Source organism: Cebidichthys violaceus, unplaced genomic scaffold (genome assembly GCF_023349555.1).
Source record: "Cebidichthys violaceus isolate CVI_PGR_0920_01 unplaced genomic scaffold, fCebVio1.0.p SCAF_4, whole genome shotgun sequence".
NCBI classification, from domain to species: domain Eukaryota; kingdom Metazoa; phylum Chordata; class Actinopteri; order Perciformes; family Stichaeidae; genus Cebidichthys; species Cebidichthys violaceus.
Window position 1 is genome coordinate 10,632,888 of NW_027176594.1, and position 19,629 is coordinate 10,652,516.

Genomic DNA, 19,629 nt, shown 5'->3' on the forward strand with positions numbered 1-19,629 from the left:
AATCTTAGAGTGCGGTTCTTACAACACATCCTTGCTCAGCGCAGTCCAGATGGTTCACTATTGGTCAGTTCACTAAAGATGAACGCAAAACAGATTTGCTTTGTCGCTATGTACAAATCTACTGACCGCTCTGATTCTATTGATATGAGTTCATAAATAAGTAAATATAAATGCTAGTCAGACCGGGCCTTTACGTACACAGTACACCTTTTTCTGCTCGTTCCATCCACATGCGTCCCCTGGCCTCAATATCAACGGACACACACAACATTTCTGCACCACTCCACATTTTGTCACCTTGTTTTCTCTTCAGCCTCACTGCCAAATAATCAGTCTCCCCATGGCTAGTAATGACAGGTTACTAGCATCTTCACAGGCTATTTGTGTGTGTGTGTGTGTGTGTGTGTGTGTGTGTGTGTGTGCGGACCTTTAGCCAGGCATAAATGCTATACAGTGAAATCATTACTGGAATTTTCATTCAGCAGCTAATGATTTCATTGGTCTGTAAGGGGTGTTGAAATGCTAACATCCACTAACAAGTTCTTGGCAGCGCAAACCAGTCTGTGCTGATTTTTATCTCTCCAACAATTTGCCCCATTCATTTTCTCCGCCAGGCGTAGCCTGAGGAGTATATGTATTTGGTTGTGTGTGTGTGTGTGTGTGTGTGGGCATATGTCTGTCCACAACTGATCTTGCATAGTACTGTACCCATCAGCCTAATTCTATTGACATTATACCATCATTGACTGCTGACTCCCCATCAGTCTTTAGGTGACACGTCATCAATAAGTGCTTCAGTTTGATATCTGTTTCCGCTATGAATAAGGAATTGTTCCTCTCATGATTTGCACACCTAGTAAGACAATGGAGGAGAGCTAGCAGAGTCCTGTGTTGTGTTTGTACTCATGCTGCATACACACCAAACGCAAAGCAAATTTTCGCGTCGCGTTTTTGTTACTCGCGGGAGTTTACTCGTTACATCATTTGTGGTTATTTGCATCATTCACGCTCATATATCATATATATACACATGTGTATACATATATATATATATATATATATATATATATATATATATATATATATATATATATACACACGCGTTCATATCACCACGTGGAGGCGATCCGTGGATTTCATCGAGGTGTATTCACACGTCAGCTGGTAACTGTATGAACCCAAAATAAACATATTTTGCCATGATTTCGTTGCAATAAACAGACTAAAAGGGATGCCAAAATAACTACATAATGATGCCGCTTTGTAAAAAGTCTGAATTCATGTTTTGTTAGTTCTCTCCTCAAAACGACGAGTAATAACTTTTGAAACGCTTGTTTTCTCAATGGAGCTCGGATCGATTGATGCTTTTATTGTTTGTACCATATGGTTTATACACATACATTTACACACATAGTTTTGTTCGGTCTCTACTAATATGAGATATCGTAGAGCACTGGGTGCCCATCTACGGCTACAATATTTTTTCCCTGATTCAATAACGGCAGGACGTCAGTGATCACAGGAGGAGAATCTCAATGCTGATAGGCTTTCGCATTTTCGTGTCGTGCCATTCACGCCGCCCGGCGCAAATTCGTGTTTATTCGTCTATTCGCGTCTTGGCATTAGTCGGTCAATTTGTCATTCGAGATGAACTGCGCCTCGCCTGGAAATTAAATGAGAGCAGGCGGTAGCAGCAGGGGGCATTGACAAAAAAAATTGTCAATTCGGACAGTTTTCAGCTACCTTCAAAGAATCAACAGGAAATCACAGAAACAGTTACTTCCTGTTAGATCCGATCTGTAGACTACGTGTAGTTTACAGCCAAGCATTTCCCATCATGCATTGGGTCATGCAGTCTGGTGTAGAGCAACTGCGGCACCTGGCTCTAAAAACTGTGGCCGCCTCGGTCTCTTGAGGTTATCGTCGACCACATGTTCATGACGTCAGAGCAAGTCAGGATCAAGTCGGACACAAATCTAACCAGCATGCATTGTGAGGCGATCGTCGGTGATCGATTATGCATAGGACTGACTCATCTCAATGAGCCTATTGACTTTTCAAATAGAAAGCTAAAATTTTGCCTTGATGTGGACATAGATACATAAAAACACAAACATTTACAAATTGGCCTTTACATTATACATAATATTACTATACATTTTGGTGTTTTAATGTATGAATGTCCACATCAAGGCAAAATTGAAGCTTTCATGTTTCATAACTGTGAACCCTAGTTGCCAAGTAGTTATCTCTGACTTGTATTTAATTAAAGAAAATTGTATTACATCAGGTATTGTCAGTAAATTCAGGGGACCATGCAAGGTGCCACGTGCTCATCGGGATCTAGACTAATTCACATTCACGCATATTCACACACCGATGGCACAGCCTTCTGGTGCAATTTAGTGTTCAGTGTCTCGCCCAAGGACACTTCGACATGCAGCTCATTCTGAATGGATTCTGCATGATATGGTTGTCATTCAGATTCATCATCTTCAATGGCAGTAACCCAGCAGTTGCTTTCTCAATCTGAACCAATTGGACCATACAAGATATTACTTACCATAGTGCATATATCATCGTTGTCACATATCCCGACTGTTCATCACATGCTCTGTCATATTTTCCCTCAGTCCATTCTCCGTTCCATTCACTCAGTATGTTTTCTCTGTTTATTCCGTGCCAGTCTCGTGGGTGACCTTCAGGTAAGCTACAGCAGCTATAGCTTTTACAGAAACATCTGCGAACACACAGAGTTCGCTGTACTTGGCTTGTGAAATGGAGAATGATACATATGTGCGAGGCACAAACTGCTCTTTAAGATCTTGCAGAGAATCTTGCCATCTTCTCCATTCATTGTACATATTCTGAGGCAAGGGGCTGTCCCACTCAAGGGCACTGCTGCTGAGTTCCCTGAGAAGAACTCTTCCCTTTATTGTCACAGGGGCCAGGAAACCTGATGGGTCAAACAGGCTATTGATTGCTGAAAACACTCCACAACGTGTGAAAGGCTTCTGATTCTGTCGAACTTGAAATGTGAAGGTGTCAGAACTGACATTCCAGCTGACTCCCAAGCTACGCTGAACTGGAATCTCATCTTCCGACAGATCCAAGTCTTTAATGTCCTTAGCCCGGTCTTCAACGGGGAAAGCATTCATCACCTCCATTCTGTTCGATGCGATTTTGTGAAGACGAATGTTGGATTGAGCAAGCATTTTTTGAGCTCTTTGCAAAACATCAACAGCTTCGGTTTCAGTTGGAAAAGACTTCAGAGCATCGTCGACATAGGCCTTTCAATGAACTGCACTGCATCACTACCATACTGCCCTTCTGTTTCCCTTGCTGCCTTTCTCAATCCGAAGGTTGCTACAGCTGGAGATGGTTGGTTACCAAAGACATGTACTCTCATGCGGTAGTCTACCACATCCTTGCTGAGGTCGTTGTCTTTGTACCAGAGAAATCGCAACACATCTCTGTCTTCCTCTGTGACGACACAACAGTAAAACATTTGTTGTATGTCTGCTGTGATGGCCACTGGTTTGGAGCGGAGGAGGACCCCTAAGAGGCTGTTATTAAGGTCCGGTCCTGCAAGTAACAAATCGTTCAGCGACACTCCTTCGAACTGAGCACTTGAGTCAAATACCACACGTATCTGTTCAGGTTTCTGTGGGTGGTAAGACTCCGAACATTGGAAGGTACCATCTTTCTTTTCCTTCTTCGAACGGTGGTGCCAGCTCTGCCTGGTTATTATAAGACATCTTCTGCATAAACTCAAGAAATTGAGCTTTCTTATCCAGCATGCGCCGAAGAGACAGAAGCCGCTTGTGGGCGTAGTCTCTGTTGTTTGGAAGAGGATGCATGGGTACACGAAACGGCAATGGGGTAACCCAGCTATTTGCGTTGTCTTTGATGAAGCCTTCCTCCATCTTCTGCAAGAACATCACATCTTCAACAGATGTTGCTAACTGGTTGTCCTTGTCAGTGTGACAAAAGACAGTTTCTCCTAGTTTTTCCAAAATTGACTCTGAAGCAAGAGCTGAGACATTCAGCTGTGAGGGAATAGCTCTTGGAATGTTCTTGAAGCCGAGTTTCTCCTTCACATTGATGTGACTAAAGCATGGGGGACAGAGGCTGGGGCATCCGCTGCTTAAGATGTGTGTTTTCATGACACTAACTTCTGCTGGCTTGTGAGTGTTGCCAAGACACATGTCGCCTACAATGACCCAGCCCAGGTCCAGTTTCTGTGCGTATGGGTCCTTGTGTTTTCCATTTAACTGCTTCCTCACATTGTGAACTCTCAGTAGGTCACGTCCGATGAGCAGGAGGATTTCTGCATCTGGATCCAAGGGTGGTATGTGGTCAACTATAGGCCTCAGATGTTGGTGACGCCAAGCCGCTTCAGGAGTAGGTATTTCCTCTAGAGAGAGAGACTAATTGGCTTATCAATGACTTCCACAGTGAAGCTGTGTGCTCTTCTGCCTGATGTTTCCACAATCCCAGCACAGGTCTTCAGTGTGTATGGTTCAGGTGTGTTATCGACATTGAACATGTCGAAAAACTCAGCTTTCGCGAGTGAAACATTGCTTTGTTCATCCAAGATTGCATACACCCTTTTGATGTTCTGTCGCTGGTCCTAGGAAAAAACTTGAACAAGGCAAATCTTAGAGCAGGATTTTCCTGAGAAGCTACTTCCACAGACTTCCGTGCACATGGTTGTCACATCTGGCTTGTCTTTGTCTTCCTCCTCCCCGCCATACTGTCTAGGGGAGCAGAAGGTGCTGACTGACTGCGTTGGTGGACCTGGATGAAGAACGGATAAGTGCCTGTCACTACCGCATTCAAGGCACTTGATGGCGACCTCACAGTTTTTCGCCTGGTGAGTAGAAGATGCAAGACAGCGGTAGCAGATGTCATTTTCCTTAATAAACTTCTTTCTGTCCTCCAGAAGCATGCTTCTGAAACCCTTGCATTTATTCAGTGGATGCGGCTTGTGGTGCATAGGGGACATCTTGTTCAAATCTTCCACTGACTTTTCTGTCTTTGATTTTGCCTCTGCAGAGAGATCTGTCTTGTGTTCAGTGACTGATTGCTTTGTATTGGAAAAGCGTGAGAGACCTTCTTTCTTTGGAATGGAGTAACTAGAGGCAGTAATGAAGCTTGGATCATTCCTTCCTTACAAACTCAGAAAAGAACCAGAATGGTGGAAATGTCACTTTATGTTCTTCTTCAAATTTTGACCCAACCATTGTCCACTTGTCTTGCAGGGGAAAGGGAAGCTTTTCCACAATTGGACCTATTCCTCTGGAAGTATCTAGGTAACTTAAACCTGGTAAGTACCCATCAAACTTGGCAGTCTCCACTTCAAGCAGCAAATCTCCCAGTTCACGGAGCTTGGGGTAGTCTTTGTTGTTTAGTTTTGGGAAATTCTCTAGTTTCGTGAACAATGACCTCTCTATCGCCTCAGTCTGGACCAGATCATTTTCAACCCAACAGATGGCTGACAACTGTTGACTACCTTAATTCTCCTTGCATACTCTGCCGACTCTGGGCCTACTCTGGGCTTACTCTGGCCCAGCCATTACATGTTCATTTAGCAGACGCTTTGGATAAAAGCGATTTACAATTCAGTATCTATCTACCGTAGGCACAGCTACGGGAGCAATTTGTGGGGTTAAGTGTCTTGCTCAAGGACACACTGACATGAGACTAGCGGAGCAGGAATCGGGGATCAAACCACCGAGGGCCGCCTTTCTGAATGAAAGGCGGCCCTGCTCTCCACTTAGCCACGGTCACCCCACTTAATAAGGAGACTCACTTCATCACCTCGCTGTGAGACCCAGTTCTGCTATGACGTTCTGAAAGCTGAGATAGTTTTCAGGTTTGTCATCGAACTTAGAAAGTACTTCTGTTACCAATCGCCACTTTGCCAGAAACCTTGCAAGCTCAACTTACTGCGATGTTATTGGCAGTAAGTTGAAACCTGATGTAGAATCTGTGTCCTGTATAGGGCTTTGCATTCAGCTAAACTCTTCATCATACTCTTCCTCCAAGGAACAGACCAGAGTGTTGTATTTGGACAGGTTTAATATGAAGAAGTGTGAAACTACAAAACAGGCAGAAAATATACAAGCACATATTAGTTTTCATCAAACTTAAATACTGTATAGTGATACAAAATAACAGAAACATACATTGCTGTGCCATTTGCCTATATTCGATCAGTTACATGTTGCACATGTCATCAAACTCTTTATACTTACAACAAACTAACAAAATAAACCCTCAGAAATACCTAAAGCTATAAAAGTAAATCATACTCACTGGCATTGCCACTCAGAGGGCCAGAAAATGCAGAATGGATAAAGATAATGGTGCACAGTCACTCTAGTACAACGGAGCCATGTCGTCACAAAATCAGGAAAAGGATTACGACGTTACTTCCTGTCACATGCGCCACACGTATAGCAGGTGAACACTGCATTATCTGCACTTAACACTAGGCGGCAGTATTTGCACAGTGTGGGCGAAAACTGGCGAAAAAACGTAACACCTTATCTGAACACTAGATGGCATTAATTCCTTCAAACAAAATACAAGTCATTACAGATGCCAATGGCAGCAGAAAAAGTGTGGTTTCAATGGCACTGAGTAACTTGAAATTTATATAATGGATTAATGTATGACATGAGAATCCTTGGTTGCTGCTGTTATTTAGCATTGTTCTACTATTTAAGGACTGGGTTGATAGAATAGTGTGAGTGTGGTTAGGCAACAATATGCATGCCCAAAACCTTAAGCAATGAAAGCAAAAGGCTGATTGTCTGTTGCCCCTCTGCCCTACTGGCTTTTTACCCAGTACTGTCATCAGTTGCTTATAGTTGGCCGAAGTTAGTTTTAAAAAAAAAACCTGACCATGAACGATGTGGATTATCTTCTACAGTACACATTTGAAAGTTTGCTTTCTGAAGAAGAAAGTAAGAATAAACACCGTGGTGCCCACCAACCACGGACTATTGTTACAAACCAAACTGCTGGTAAAAATAACCAGATTTATCATGAAGTTAAAAAGGAAAAAAATGAAAGAAACAAATTGCTTGCTTGTCAATGAAGACGCTCTTTGCTCCCTGTGTGTGTTATTCAGAGGAGATGGTACCTTTCAGCATCTCAGGCATCTTTCTGAGAGGTTTACCAAATATGAAAGCAGCAGCAGAACAATGTAATGTAAACACAGCAACTCAAACTGACAGCATCTACAGACTGAGCAGTTTAACAGCAAATTGAGAAGGAAAGGTATGTGCTCAGTCAGATTATCAGAGTCAGTGTATAACCTACAGCTGTGATTCTCAACCGGTTGGTTCGCAGACCCGTTTTCAGTGTCCTTTGCCTGAAAAAAAAAAATCAACAGAGTTATTCACACTCCTTCACAGTATTTAGTGTTAATGCCTTGTAATGCTAATAGACACCCACCATTTCACAGTATAGAAGAGCACCTGCATGTTTGTTTTCATATGCCAATTGAGCGAAAACGCAAGTATGACACCTACTACATGAGATATGGATTTTCTTACATTGAGGACAAAAGAGGGCAAAAACCTCAGTGTGTTTTGTGCAGCGAGGTTCTGGCACAAGAAAGCATGAAGCCGTCAAAAGTGAAGCGACATTTGTTGGATCAATTCGAAGCGGATAAACTGAAAACTATACCTCTGTCAAATGACACTATAAGTAGGCGACTTGAAGACATGTCGGATGACATCAAACAACAAACCACAACTCAAATTAAGGCAAGTGGTCATTTTGCATTACAAATCTACAGACATAAAGCAGTTTTACTCGTTTATGTGAAACATGTGGGACACAATTTTTCTGCACAATAGAGCTCCCTACTACTACGACTGCCGAGGACATTTTCAGCTCAGGTTCAAACTGCACCATCTTTTCATTAAATAAATTTGAGAAGTTGAAAATTTGGGTCGCGACTTGTCATTAAGGGGTGATGGTGGGTCCCGCAGCCAGACCAGTTGAGAACCACTGACCTACAGTACAGTAGATGGCATTCGGCCCCAGCTTGGAGGAGCAGGGAGTCACCACGTGGAAGCAAAGGAATATACTGCTTTGGACAGGGAGTTGAAAGAGTTCAATTTATGATTGACAAATGTTTCTCTCACCTCCTCCATCACATAACTCGTTGAAAGAGGAGAATGCTTTAACAGTGTGTGAATGTGTGTGCACACAAGCATTACTGACAATACAGTATTGCATTAGTTATATAATGGGCTTTAGTTCAACGCTCAATATTTTTTGCCGCACAAAAAAGACATTAGAAGACAGTTTTAGTTCCGATATGCTCGTCTTCAGGTTCATACTTTTATTTTGGGTTGTTTTCATGCTTTAATGTTACAAAACACAATATTTGTCTCATACCATCGCCTGTATTCAGCTCCTGTCTGAAACGCTCTGTTTTAGCGTCTGTCTTTTTAAGGCCTCTCAAAGTTTCCAGTCTTCTGCATCTGCTCCGCTGGGTTCGTGTGAAGATCTCGCGAGATGGTTAAGGTTAGATATTGAACTTGAATAGTTAAAGTCCGGGTAAAGCAATATTAAATATGTGTTCTGAGTTTGCCACACCCCAAAAAATGTGTTATTGACTAGCCAGCCAAACTTGAATTTTTGAGAAAATCGGCAAGTATACAAATTTAAGTAATAAAATCGTAAAAAAATAAGCAGTATAAGTAGCAAAACGTTGGGGGCCATGTCCGCTGAATCGCGGGTGAGGGGTGATTACATATTTGCAGTTACAGTACATACCATGTGTTGTCCATCTCACTGCTGTACGCTACTCTGATGGATGGAGTAGGCTACAGTGTGCTCTCATGTGCACCCCGAATGAAGGCAAACGGAGAGGGCCAGTAAAGTCTGTGCCGGAAAAACTTTATGGATTTTTTGACAGTCCACTGGTCCACATGTATTCGGTGTTTAGAAACAAGATATTACTTAACCTGGACTTTAAAGTTAGTGTAAGTCATCGCGCAGCGAGTTTTAGCATTTTTTTGCAAATTGTGGGTTATCATAGAGACCTCCTCTGCCGCCATCATTGCAGCCAGCGAACCACTGTAACCATGTTTAGCTGCACTTGTGGGACCACAATAACTGCTGCCAAACAAAGATTTCACAATGAACATGTTCCTGTGAGTATTTAGTGCAATTCAGGGAGAAATGAACAACATCTGCTATATTCAACTAACCCCCATGTCACATGGAGAAGCAAATTTAACCCGCTTTTTGGAAACATATTTCCTGGATATATAGTATAAAATATGAGAACATGCATTTTTCTCCTGCTCCATCCATCAGGAAACATGTATTTTGAAGTATAATGTGTGTTGTTTTTGTTTAATAGTTGTTTGTCAGACGTGTTGAGGATTATGTTTTATTCTGAAAAACTGAGGGCGGAAGTGTATATCGTTGTCCACAATGTTGGAACACAGCCTGATACTAAAGACAGCGGGCTGAAAAGGAATCAAGACTTTCCGGTAACAACAAAGACTCACATCGACCATTGGTGAAAGGTATTCATGAATATGTTATGCACTCGGAAATGGCACGAGTGTTCATTAAATGTAACGGAACTATTGCTAGCTTTCCTCTTGGTAGCTAACGTTAGCCAGCTACGTTGTGAAAACACCCAAAATGGCCGGTATGTCTGGGTCTACGTACGGTGGCCCTGTATTTACCGGTTTAAATGATTCGTTATCTGATCAAATAAGGCATTTATTCTATCATAATATGATCAGTTGCATATATATGTATGCGGTTTATGGATGCGTTAGACTGTAGGTCTGCATGTAGCCGGTTTGAACGAGTTTTAATCCAAATGTTGCACTGAGGTTAGTGGTTCAGAAACACTGAACACGAAGACCCGACATGCAGGGTCTCTGGTGCAGCTGTGAACGCAGTAACGTTACTTGTTATATTTCTCACCTTAAATGTGCAGCCAGTGACAAAAAAAGTGTGCAAATAATGCTCGGAATATACCTGTTTGCTTAGCAAGACCATTAATGCACATGCCTGTTTGTTTAGTAAGTGCAGATGGTTGCTATATAGTTGCATTAACACATGATAAGTCAGTAACATTATTATTTTGTAGCAAAAAGAACTGCAGATGCTTGGATTGTGTTGCTTCAACAGCTTTTTTCTGTTGAAATATACAATTGAATGGTGCTTTTCTGTTCTGGTCATTTTTAGAGATGCACCCATACTGATATTGGATGATGGTCCGACAGAACTCAAATCGGTATCGGTGACAATAGGTCGATCTGGTATCAGATAGCGTTATTTTAAGAAATTACTATTCATTACATTTATATCTAAGTATTTATTTGGTACATTTCGTTTTATTAAGTTAGGAAAACAATGTTTAAAAGTCAAGCTTGATATTGCCTCACATACGAGATGGATCCCAGTACCGGACACAGTGAGGCATACAGCTTATTCATTTAACACTGGTATCACATACACACTTGGTATATCGGCGGATACACACAGCCCAACTAGGTGCATCACTAGTCATTTCCCCAGACAGCTAATGTTACTCTACCTTAGTAAGATGTATGAGAAGTAGCTGTGAAAGGCATTATAACCAGACTGCTATGACTATGGAGGTCTGGTCAGGCATAACAATATGCCAGACATGTTTTTATATGTCAGACCTTTTTATACACATGTGGCTTATAAGGTCAGATCACAGAAGAAATTCTTGCATCATGTTATCAAATGGAAATATATGAGCCTGCATGGGACATTTTAAGATAAATGCTGCTTTGCTTTACCTTGACTTAGCCTGTTAACCTTCTTAACCAATATCTGGCAACAAAATCACCCCTTTGTCTCCGGTATAGTTTCCCAGCATGCAAGCTTAGCTTTTTCTTAAAAGCTGATATTTGGTCAAAGCTTGCTCGGCTTGGTCTCTTAAAAGGAAACTTGTCCTCAAAGACGAACCAAATTGATTGTGCACACACTTGTATATTTATGACATGAGATAGAACAAGATGACATGCTAGACTAATATCTCACTGTTTGACATGAGTCAGACTATTGCTAAAAGAAAAAAATAAATAATTTAAAGGCAGTTTGATCAGCCTTGTTAAAGGAAAACAACCTACCATTCAGATCAATTTGGGCTCAGGTACAATATACATGGGCTGTCATGTCTGATGACAGGCTGTGACCAAAACTTTGTGCAAACACATACATTGATGATACTCAACTTACAGCCCACAGGCCTCCTGTCATTTTGAAAAAGTAATCCCCAGGTAAAGCAAGTTGAGTATCCCTGACATACAGGTTAAGCCTGTCTTCAGTAGACATATTTTATTAAACATATTTAGTATGTCAAACAGGCCTACATGTTCAAAGTGTTTAGTTAGCGCTCACCATTTTATTATTTGAGTTTTACTGGCGTTATGCAAAGAAAAGTTTTCTGCAGTTCACTATGTGTTTATTTTGAATTCGTTCCAGGACACGGTAAGTGTGCTTTAGAATTTGTAGACATTGCAATGATCTATGTAGCCTGCAGAAAATATTCAGAAAGAAATAGAATTGTTCTGTTCTGCTGTGAACATTTTGGCAAAGAGGCCCATGCCATGTTTGGACAAAGTCCACTGTGTCCTAATGTTGAACATGCATAGTAGGCTAGCAAGTGTTTCTTTGGAAGCAGGCTTATATGTATTATTTCTATAAGGCCCAGAGCTTTGGGCTTTGTGGTAGTGCCCCTGTAGGTTAAATCAATATTTTCTGTGTTGCATAATGTTGCTTTGCTTTCCCGTCCTAAAAGAAAAGCACTGTGGGATTACAAGAAAGAAATCTTGAGGTGATTTCTTAGTGCTTTGACAAGTTTTAAAGGAAAGAAACCACAAACAAGTTGAGGACTGAGCCAACTTGTTATTAAAAAAGTGCGTGGTGAAAAGAACTTCACCTGAAAGCTACTTTTGAAATGAAAAACGAAAGCTTGTTCATCTGTAATAGTCTATTTCTGCTTTCCACCTCACAGCCTCGCTGTGCACACCGACAGTAATTTGCACCTTGCTCCTACCCTTCGTTTGGAGCCAAGTGCAACATTCTCCAACAGCACCAGAGGGACCCATTTCATATTTGGACCTGTGGCTGCAGTGACAGCTCTCCGGTTGGCTCAGATTGAGACTCGGGCGCAGATTGCTCTCCAGCAGCTTGCTACACTAGCGACCATAATTATTGGCAACCAGTGTCGCGACAACAAAGGATTTGCAGTGGTATTACCGCCTCACCTGGCCCTCCTGAGTCTTCTCAATAGACAGCAGGTTTCATCTGTTGGGTTTAACGTGGACACAAACAGAAAGACTTACAGAAACACAAGTCTCTCTGCTGCCATGTACCACCACCACTCCCAACAACAAGGGCCACCACCTTTCTCTAATGGGCCTAGGCCTCCTCATCATCAGCAACCTCCAAATCAGCATCAGAATTGTCCTCCCTCTAATATGCTGTCGCAGGGGATGGGTTTCCAGTTTCCTCGTCCTACCCAGCTTCCTGATGAGCTAGAGTCTGCCCTGGCTATCCGGGGTGCTAGAGACATGGATCACCGCCTCATTGACCACATGAACCGACCCAACCAACACCAGAACCAAGGCTCTGGTTCTGGGTTCAGTCAACATGGAAGCTACGGCTCTAACCCAATAACACTCACCTCCGATAATCAGTCCGGCCGCCAGCAAGGAGTAGACTGGTCAAGCTACCAACCTCCAACTAAACTGTTTGCCAGTCCTCCACCTAGTGCTAGCCAGCAGTCCCAACGACAACAGGGGCCTCAACAGCAGCCACAGAGCAGCCATGCTGGAACAAGCATCCCAAGCTGGACAGCCCCTGTAAATGACTCACCATCACCCCTAGCACGGCACCTCCATGCCGGCGGAAGTGGTGGCAGTGGGGATGGTCAGGCTTTGTACACACCAGAGAGTGCAGGAAGCATCTTGGCTAGCTTTGGACTTTCAAATGAGGACTTAGAAGTGCTGAGTCACTACCCTGATGATCAGCTAACCCCAGATACTTTACCATTCATACTCCGTGACATCCAGATCAACAAGTCAGGCAACCAGAAAACTGTGGCCTCCACTTCGTCATCCTCGCTCTCACGCAGCATCCATGATATGCCGCTGCCTCTGTCCCAATCTTCACCATTGACACGTTCACGCTCACCAGAAGTGCCCAGCCTTCTTACTGTTACACAGACCGCAGGTAAAGTCATTGACTATGGTCATGCCAGTCGGGCAAAAGACGAGACTAGTACCAGAGAGACTTTCCAAAGAGAGCGGCTCTCCACTGAAAGGACAGTTAAAATGTACCCATCTTCATCGTCCTCCTCATCAGCTCCAAAGTTAGAGAAAGCGGAAAGGCGGCAGGTCCGTTTGGAACACAGTGATTCAAGCAAGCACGGAGACCGGGACTATCGCAGGATGAGTAGCGACCATCGCAAGAGCAGTCGGTCACCTGGGAGAGATTTTCCACCATCATCCAAATCTCGTAATCTGGATCGGGACTACAGGCGTGATGGACCCAAACCTAGGCCCCCATCTGAAGCCAAGAGCGAAGCTTCCTCGAGACGGTCTCTCTCCTCTTCGTCTGGCTCAAGACCACACAGCAGCAGCAAGAAGTTACCGACCCCCACCATGATAAGTGATTTCTCAGCTGTGTCTCCAAAGGTGTATCCCCATACCTGCTCCCTGTGCCACACATTGTGTGATCAGGAAAAGGTGAGTGCCAACATGCCCTCATACCAATGTCTGAAAGGAATACCGTCACATGTTAAATCTAGACCTTTCTTCACCAGGCAGTTGTTGAGATGAGAGTGCATTCTGATGTCATTCAAGTAGTGTTTTGCATGGTTAGTAATTTATATTCAAACAAGTAGGCTTAGGTACAGTTGGTCTAAATCCGAGGCATTCAGAGTGGAATGCGGGCCTCCCCAGGTGGGCTACAAACAATGTCAGGGGGTTAAAAAAATAACACATACATACCATAATCCCTTTTGAATAACCTTAATGTGTATATTTCGGTTAAGAGTTACAGTAGTTTTGAAGAAATGTACTGTTCCCAATTTACTAGTCAGAAACTAATAAATGTCCTAGGTAGCTTTCTTGCGAACTACAGTAAGCAAGTAAGCACCTTCTACCATGCTTTGTCTGAGTCTCAGACTGTGACCCTGCTCTAAATGATCTAGCTCGCTTTTTGCCAGCAAAACCCATTGTTTTGAGTATTAAATCCTAACTATGCCACCATACTCTAGTTTCCTGTGAAAGCATTATTTTTGTCCACCATTATGGCTGAAAGCTTTAGTCAGTGATGAAGTGACTTCAGATGCAAAACTGCTAATTGCTGAGATGGCATATATGTGTCACTTAATTTCACTCCTTCTCATGCCCTTAGTTGGACAATGGTTTCATGGTTGCATTAAGAACATGTCTGATGTGTGCCGTGGTTTATTTGATTGACAAACTAATTTTATTTGGTTGCCATGTGCTCATCCTACCACAGCTCCTTTGTCCTCTTTACCCAGATTAGCATGTTCTGACTTCAGTAACTGTGGGTGATGTCACAGACATTACAGCCATGTTTTTCAAAAGACAACTGTCTGGTGAAGTAAAATAAGACTTTAAAGTACAAAAGTGTCCCAGAATGGCCTGAAGAGCCCCTCCTTTTTTGATCCTCCAAACATGTTTTGTAGCACTATGCTACCTTGACTGGTGAAGCCCAGGTGTTAAAAGATATACATTTGGAACTTCTTTTTCAAATACTACAGTTTCTCAACTAGAGGTTTCATGTGCAAGTCTATTAAACTTTTTCATTAAACCACAATAGTGGTATATGCTGAGAAAAAAGTGCTACGGCTGTTTTGCTCATTTATTTAATTAGATTAAGCAAATGATTTCAGCATGAATATGTTGTCATATTCATGCTGAACCAGACCTGTCTACAGTTCCCAGGATATTTGCAATGAAGAAAACATTGTATTTAATGTAAAATAAAGTTTAAATTTAAAAATTCCAACCACATCACAAATCTTTAAACAGTCCTGGTTCTTTACTCGGTTCATTAGAAAAAAAACTGTTTTCCTGTTCTGTTGGTTTCCTGGATTCTAACTACCCCTTCAATGTATAGTTTAATCATGAAATACATCCAGCTGACAGTGAGACTGAACGTTAAAGGTGTACCATTTAAGAATCCAGGTATTATAAGTTAAAATGTTACTGTAAATATGAATCTTTACACTTAAGCTGCATGTTTACACATCTATTAGTGGACAGAGGATGTCTACAAGATACAACTATCAATCAATTTTGTTTTAACATTAAATTAAAAAAATTGGTATAAACTGATCAAAGCATAATAGAAATGTTTCCTTTGCTCAACAGTAATAACTGTTGAGCAAACTCCTTGGTTCTCTGGGAAATCCAGACCTCTGGTCTCTGGCTGTGGAGTGGAGTTTCTCATGTTCTCAGGTGGTGTTGTTGACTATAAGGTTTTAAAGTGGCTTGTACTCTGCCTCAGTGTTGTACTTGTAGTTGAGTGTGACTGTCGTGGGAAACGTGGGATTTTTGAAGATCTGGTATATTTGGACAAAAGCAATTAAATTTAATTTCTTTTAGCTTACATTTTCTCATGAAAAGATTACTTTTGTCTCAATAAAGGTTACCCCACATCTACAAAAAAATGTCCTTTATGACAAAATAAGGGTTGTAGCCTAATGAGTATATAGTCAATAATCATCAATCAATTGCATGTAATGATAGCAGAATGTGAAGTGCTCTTTTTCAAAATGACTGCAAGCTTCTATAATGTTTTTAAGTTTTCAACTCTAAAGCTCTTGGTCTATTGTAGACAGTGGTGTTATAAATGATTTGTCCTCTTCCAGCCTGGGAGCATTACTTATGTTAATTTAACAGTATTTGCAACATGAAGACTTGTTTCTTTTGGCAATGGTACGTAGTGTAAGATGAAGATTGATAATCACACTGAAGATAATGAAAGGTAAAGTGGATACAGAATGTAAGCACCCAGGACACAAATGATCTGATAGTCAAGATTAAACATTTAGTATTTCTGCTAATATTTGTAACATGATATGAATTAGGATCAAAGAACTGGGCCTCAACTGTTAGCTCAGGGTTTTCACCATGTGAAAAAATACGACCAGCAAACAAAGATTCACATGAGTCTTTGTCTCAGTACTTGAGTTGTTCACTGTAGTTGTCTGATTGTGATTCTCCCGTTTGTCGTTTTTCTTCAGGAGTGGGTTGACCATATTAACACCGTCAACCACACTGCTGCCTGCAGAGACCTGCGCAACAAGTGAGTTCTAGGGATGTTAGCCGTTAATCTGTTGACCACTGGGGACATTTGACCAGTGGTCTATATGGTTCATTTAACATGTTACTGATTGAGCTGTTCAGACGGGACACTGCTGTGACGGGTACGTCGCATGTGTGAAACAGCTGGACACACACACACACACACACACACACACACACACACATACACATACACATACACACACACACACACACACAGTGTGACGAGCTGTTTTGCTCTCAGAGCACATTAAAGACCAGAGAACATGTGACCTGATTTAAAATGCAGCAATAAACTTCAGCAAAGCATTTATTAATTTATACATTAAAATTGCCTGCATGTAGCGCATCAATGAGACACCAATGGATTGCTGGAAAAAAGAGAAAGCGTTATTTTCTTTCGTAAAAATTAACCGGTTAGTTACCAGTTACCAGGAGTCAAGCATTTAAGACTGACATCCCTACTGAGGACATTTTAATTACCTGCTGAAGCTTTGCATTTCCAGTATATCTTCAGTTTTATATCATAGTTGCTTAGACAATTTTCTGCATTTAGTTCTGGATGAACAGTCAGAAAGTGGCAAACATAAGAACCAAATTGAAAATGCATAAAGCAATTTTAGTGAAACACAGCCCAGAGATTCTTTTGCCCTCTGTGCTTATAGCTTATGTGTTGGCAAACAGGATTGTTCCACTGAGGCTGTGTTAACAGGATGTACTTCAGTTGGATATTAACTTGCCTTCTTGCTCTGGTTTAGTCCACCATATTCTGAGAGAAGTGTTCCTGGGTCCTTATCTTGTTGGATGCTCTTCATTAGCCACACATTTTTGTGTTGGCTTGAGCAGTGAGAGTCAACCACACAACTGATGTGCAGGCTGTAGAACCAAAAGGAGTAGAAAGAGGGTGAATCTGGGTATAGCTGAAGAGCAGGGACGTTATTCTGAGTGGGCCTGGTACTACAAGCAACCATTTGAGATTACACAGAATATTATCAGACGTAATGCTATTTCAATAGTACAGCTTTGTGTTGATGCATACAATTGCATTTGGTAATTCTTTTCAAATTTAGGAATATAAAATGTGGAATGACATTCTAACAGGTGTTTGTGTGTGTCTCTGAAGGTACCCTGGCTGGAAACCAAATCTACCAAGGTCAGTTGCACTCTAGTTCTTATGTTTCCAATAATCTGTTTTTAGCTGTAACCAGCAGCCAGTGGGAGTCAGTCCTGTCATTTGGCGTTTCCCATGAACTGCATGTTCAGCCAATCTGACACAGATCTTATGGTTTTATATCAATTTGAAAGTGGTATCATTCATTGTTTCGGATATCTTGTATACAATTAGATCAGGGGTCTTCAACGTTTTTCAGGCCAAGGACCCCCAAACTGATAGAGAGATGGGGCAGGGACCCCTACTATATATATTGTATAAAATTGTGTGTTATATTAAACTGGGCCTAGTGCCATGTATAAACATACCTTGTTATTGTGCATTCAATACTAAGCTATTCAAATATTACACAGGTTCATATATTCATGTTTTTATTTTAAACATGTGCAAGGTACAGTGAGTAAGGTGGCCGTGCCGCTGCCATTTAGAAACATACCTTGTCAACTGATACCAATGCCAACACCAACACTGTCTGTCAATTGTGTGATAATCATGCATACAAGCTATTCAATTTTATGTTTTTATTTTAAACATAAATGTGGAAACAAAAATGAATGATGGCCTATTAGTACCACTGCCATGCATAAACATACCTGTTATCTTGCATACAATACTGAACTATTAAAATAATTCATGTTTCATGGATCAAAGATTCATGTTTGAGGGGAAAAAAAGTCTAATCAACCAAACATTTCGCTGACCGCCTGCAGTACCTCCGCAGACCACCTTGGGGTCACGGAGCCCCTGTTGAAGACCTCTGAATTAGACTATTAAAGTAGAAAATACAGTCCGTTTTCAAACCTAAAATATCAATAACAAACTGATGTGAAGAACATAGCTTACTCACTACCTAGAAGTCTGTACTTCTTAACCAGCCATGTTGCAGTCAGCACAAAATGAAAAAGAACAAAAAACACAGATCCATGCAAATGTAGAGCTTTGGACTACCACTTGTCACAATCCACTGTAACCTCACCGGTTACCTCTGCTAATGAATGTTGTCTTTTATCCAGTCGGAGGCAGCGATATGGCAGCCGGACTCTGTGGGATCCCAAGACTCACTCTCCATCCCACTCTGTGTCTCGATCCCTCTCTGGTTCTCCCACCCCAAGTCCTCCTCACAGCAAACTTAGAGTGGGCCCCCATCCCCATAGGCCGTACACGGGGCCTTACTCTCCTCACCATCAACCTCGCCACCAACACTACTCAGGTAAACCACATGCTAGAGAGAAGTGGGGGAATGTAGAATTGAATTAAGGAATGCCAATGGTCTTAATACCACAACATGAATCATTTGAATTTTACTGGGTATTCTTATAACAGAGCTAACAGCTAACGTTATCGGAGGTTACATGGACTTGCATTACGATGCGTTCAAGCTCTATTCAGTACAAAATTGTATTGTAAAGTTTCTATTTATGGGATTGCAAATGTAATAAAACCTGTATATGCCTTCATCCCAGATTTGAGGAACAAAAGGTCAATTGAAAGGTTCATATTGTACACACAGGGGCTTTAAACATTTCTTTCACATTTTTTAATTGTATTTTTGAATATCTCTTCAACCATTTCTGTTTGCTCCCCTGTCCTCCTCCGTATGATTCCTGGCATGTCTACAGGGGGTTCTTCTCGAAGTGGTGTGAAGCGTCCTCATGATGATTTCAACAAGTTCTCCACTGGAGCCGTCCGACATCCACCCTCCTCTAAGGCGGGTCATAGCTCAAAACATGGACCACTACAGTCCTCCAACAAAAATGTTAAGAGCGGGACAAAGCCTGGAACCAAGACGACGAAGACGGCAAGTGCCAAGGCTGCTGACGCAGCGTTGCACAAAGCGCAACACAGTAGAACTGTTTTGGACCAAACTTGGACGAAATGTCCCAGTTAATTTCATAAAGAATAATAAATGAGAAGATAGGGTAGCTCATACAGATGTTTAGGAGTGTGAGAATTCAGAACTTTCCTTTGTCCTGAGCAAGTTACACAGTCTGTAGTGTACCAATAGTAAACATGTTTATGTTCTATCTTAAGCACGTTTATTCCTAAATATGTGTCTGCTAAACACCGTAAAATGAACACAACCAC

At 41.7% G+C, this 19,629-nt stretch overlaps 1 protein-coding gene across 2 annotated transcripts in view; it reads left to right on the forward strand.

Annotated features, from left to right (window-relative positions):
* Positions 1-12,014: 12,014 nt before the first annotated feature.
* The window catches only part of LOC137884714 (zinc finger protein 638-like), an 18,280-nt gene continuing 10,665 nt past the window's right edge, over positions 12,015-19,629 (forward strand). The window contains exons 1-5 of one of the 2 annotated variants that reach the window (XM_068726673.1): positions 12,015-13,778; positions 16,313-16,374; positions 17,497-17,526; positions 18,558-18,754; positions 19,164-19,342. In XM_068726673.1, the coding sequence (XP_068582774.1) occupies positions 12,399-13,778; positions 16,313-16,374; positions 17,497-17,526; positions 18,558-18,754; positions 19,164-19,342 (1,848 nt within the window). In that variant the 5' untranslated portion in view covers positions 12,015-12,398. The remainder of the gene's footprint in view (positions 13,779-16,312; positions 16,375-17,496; positions 17,527-18,557; positions 18,755-19,163; positions 19,343-19,629) is intronic. The other variant, XM_068726671.1, reaches the window with a different exon arrangement.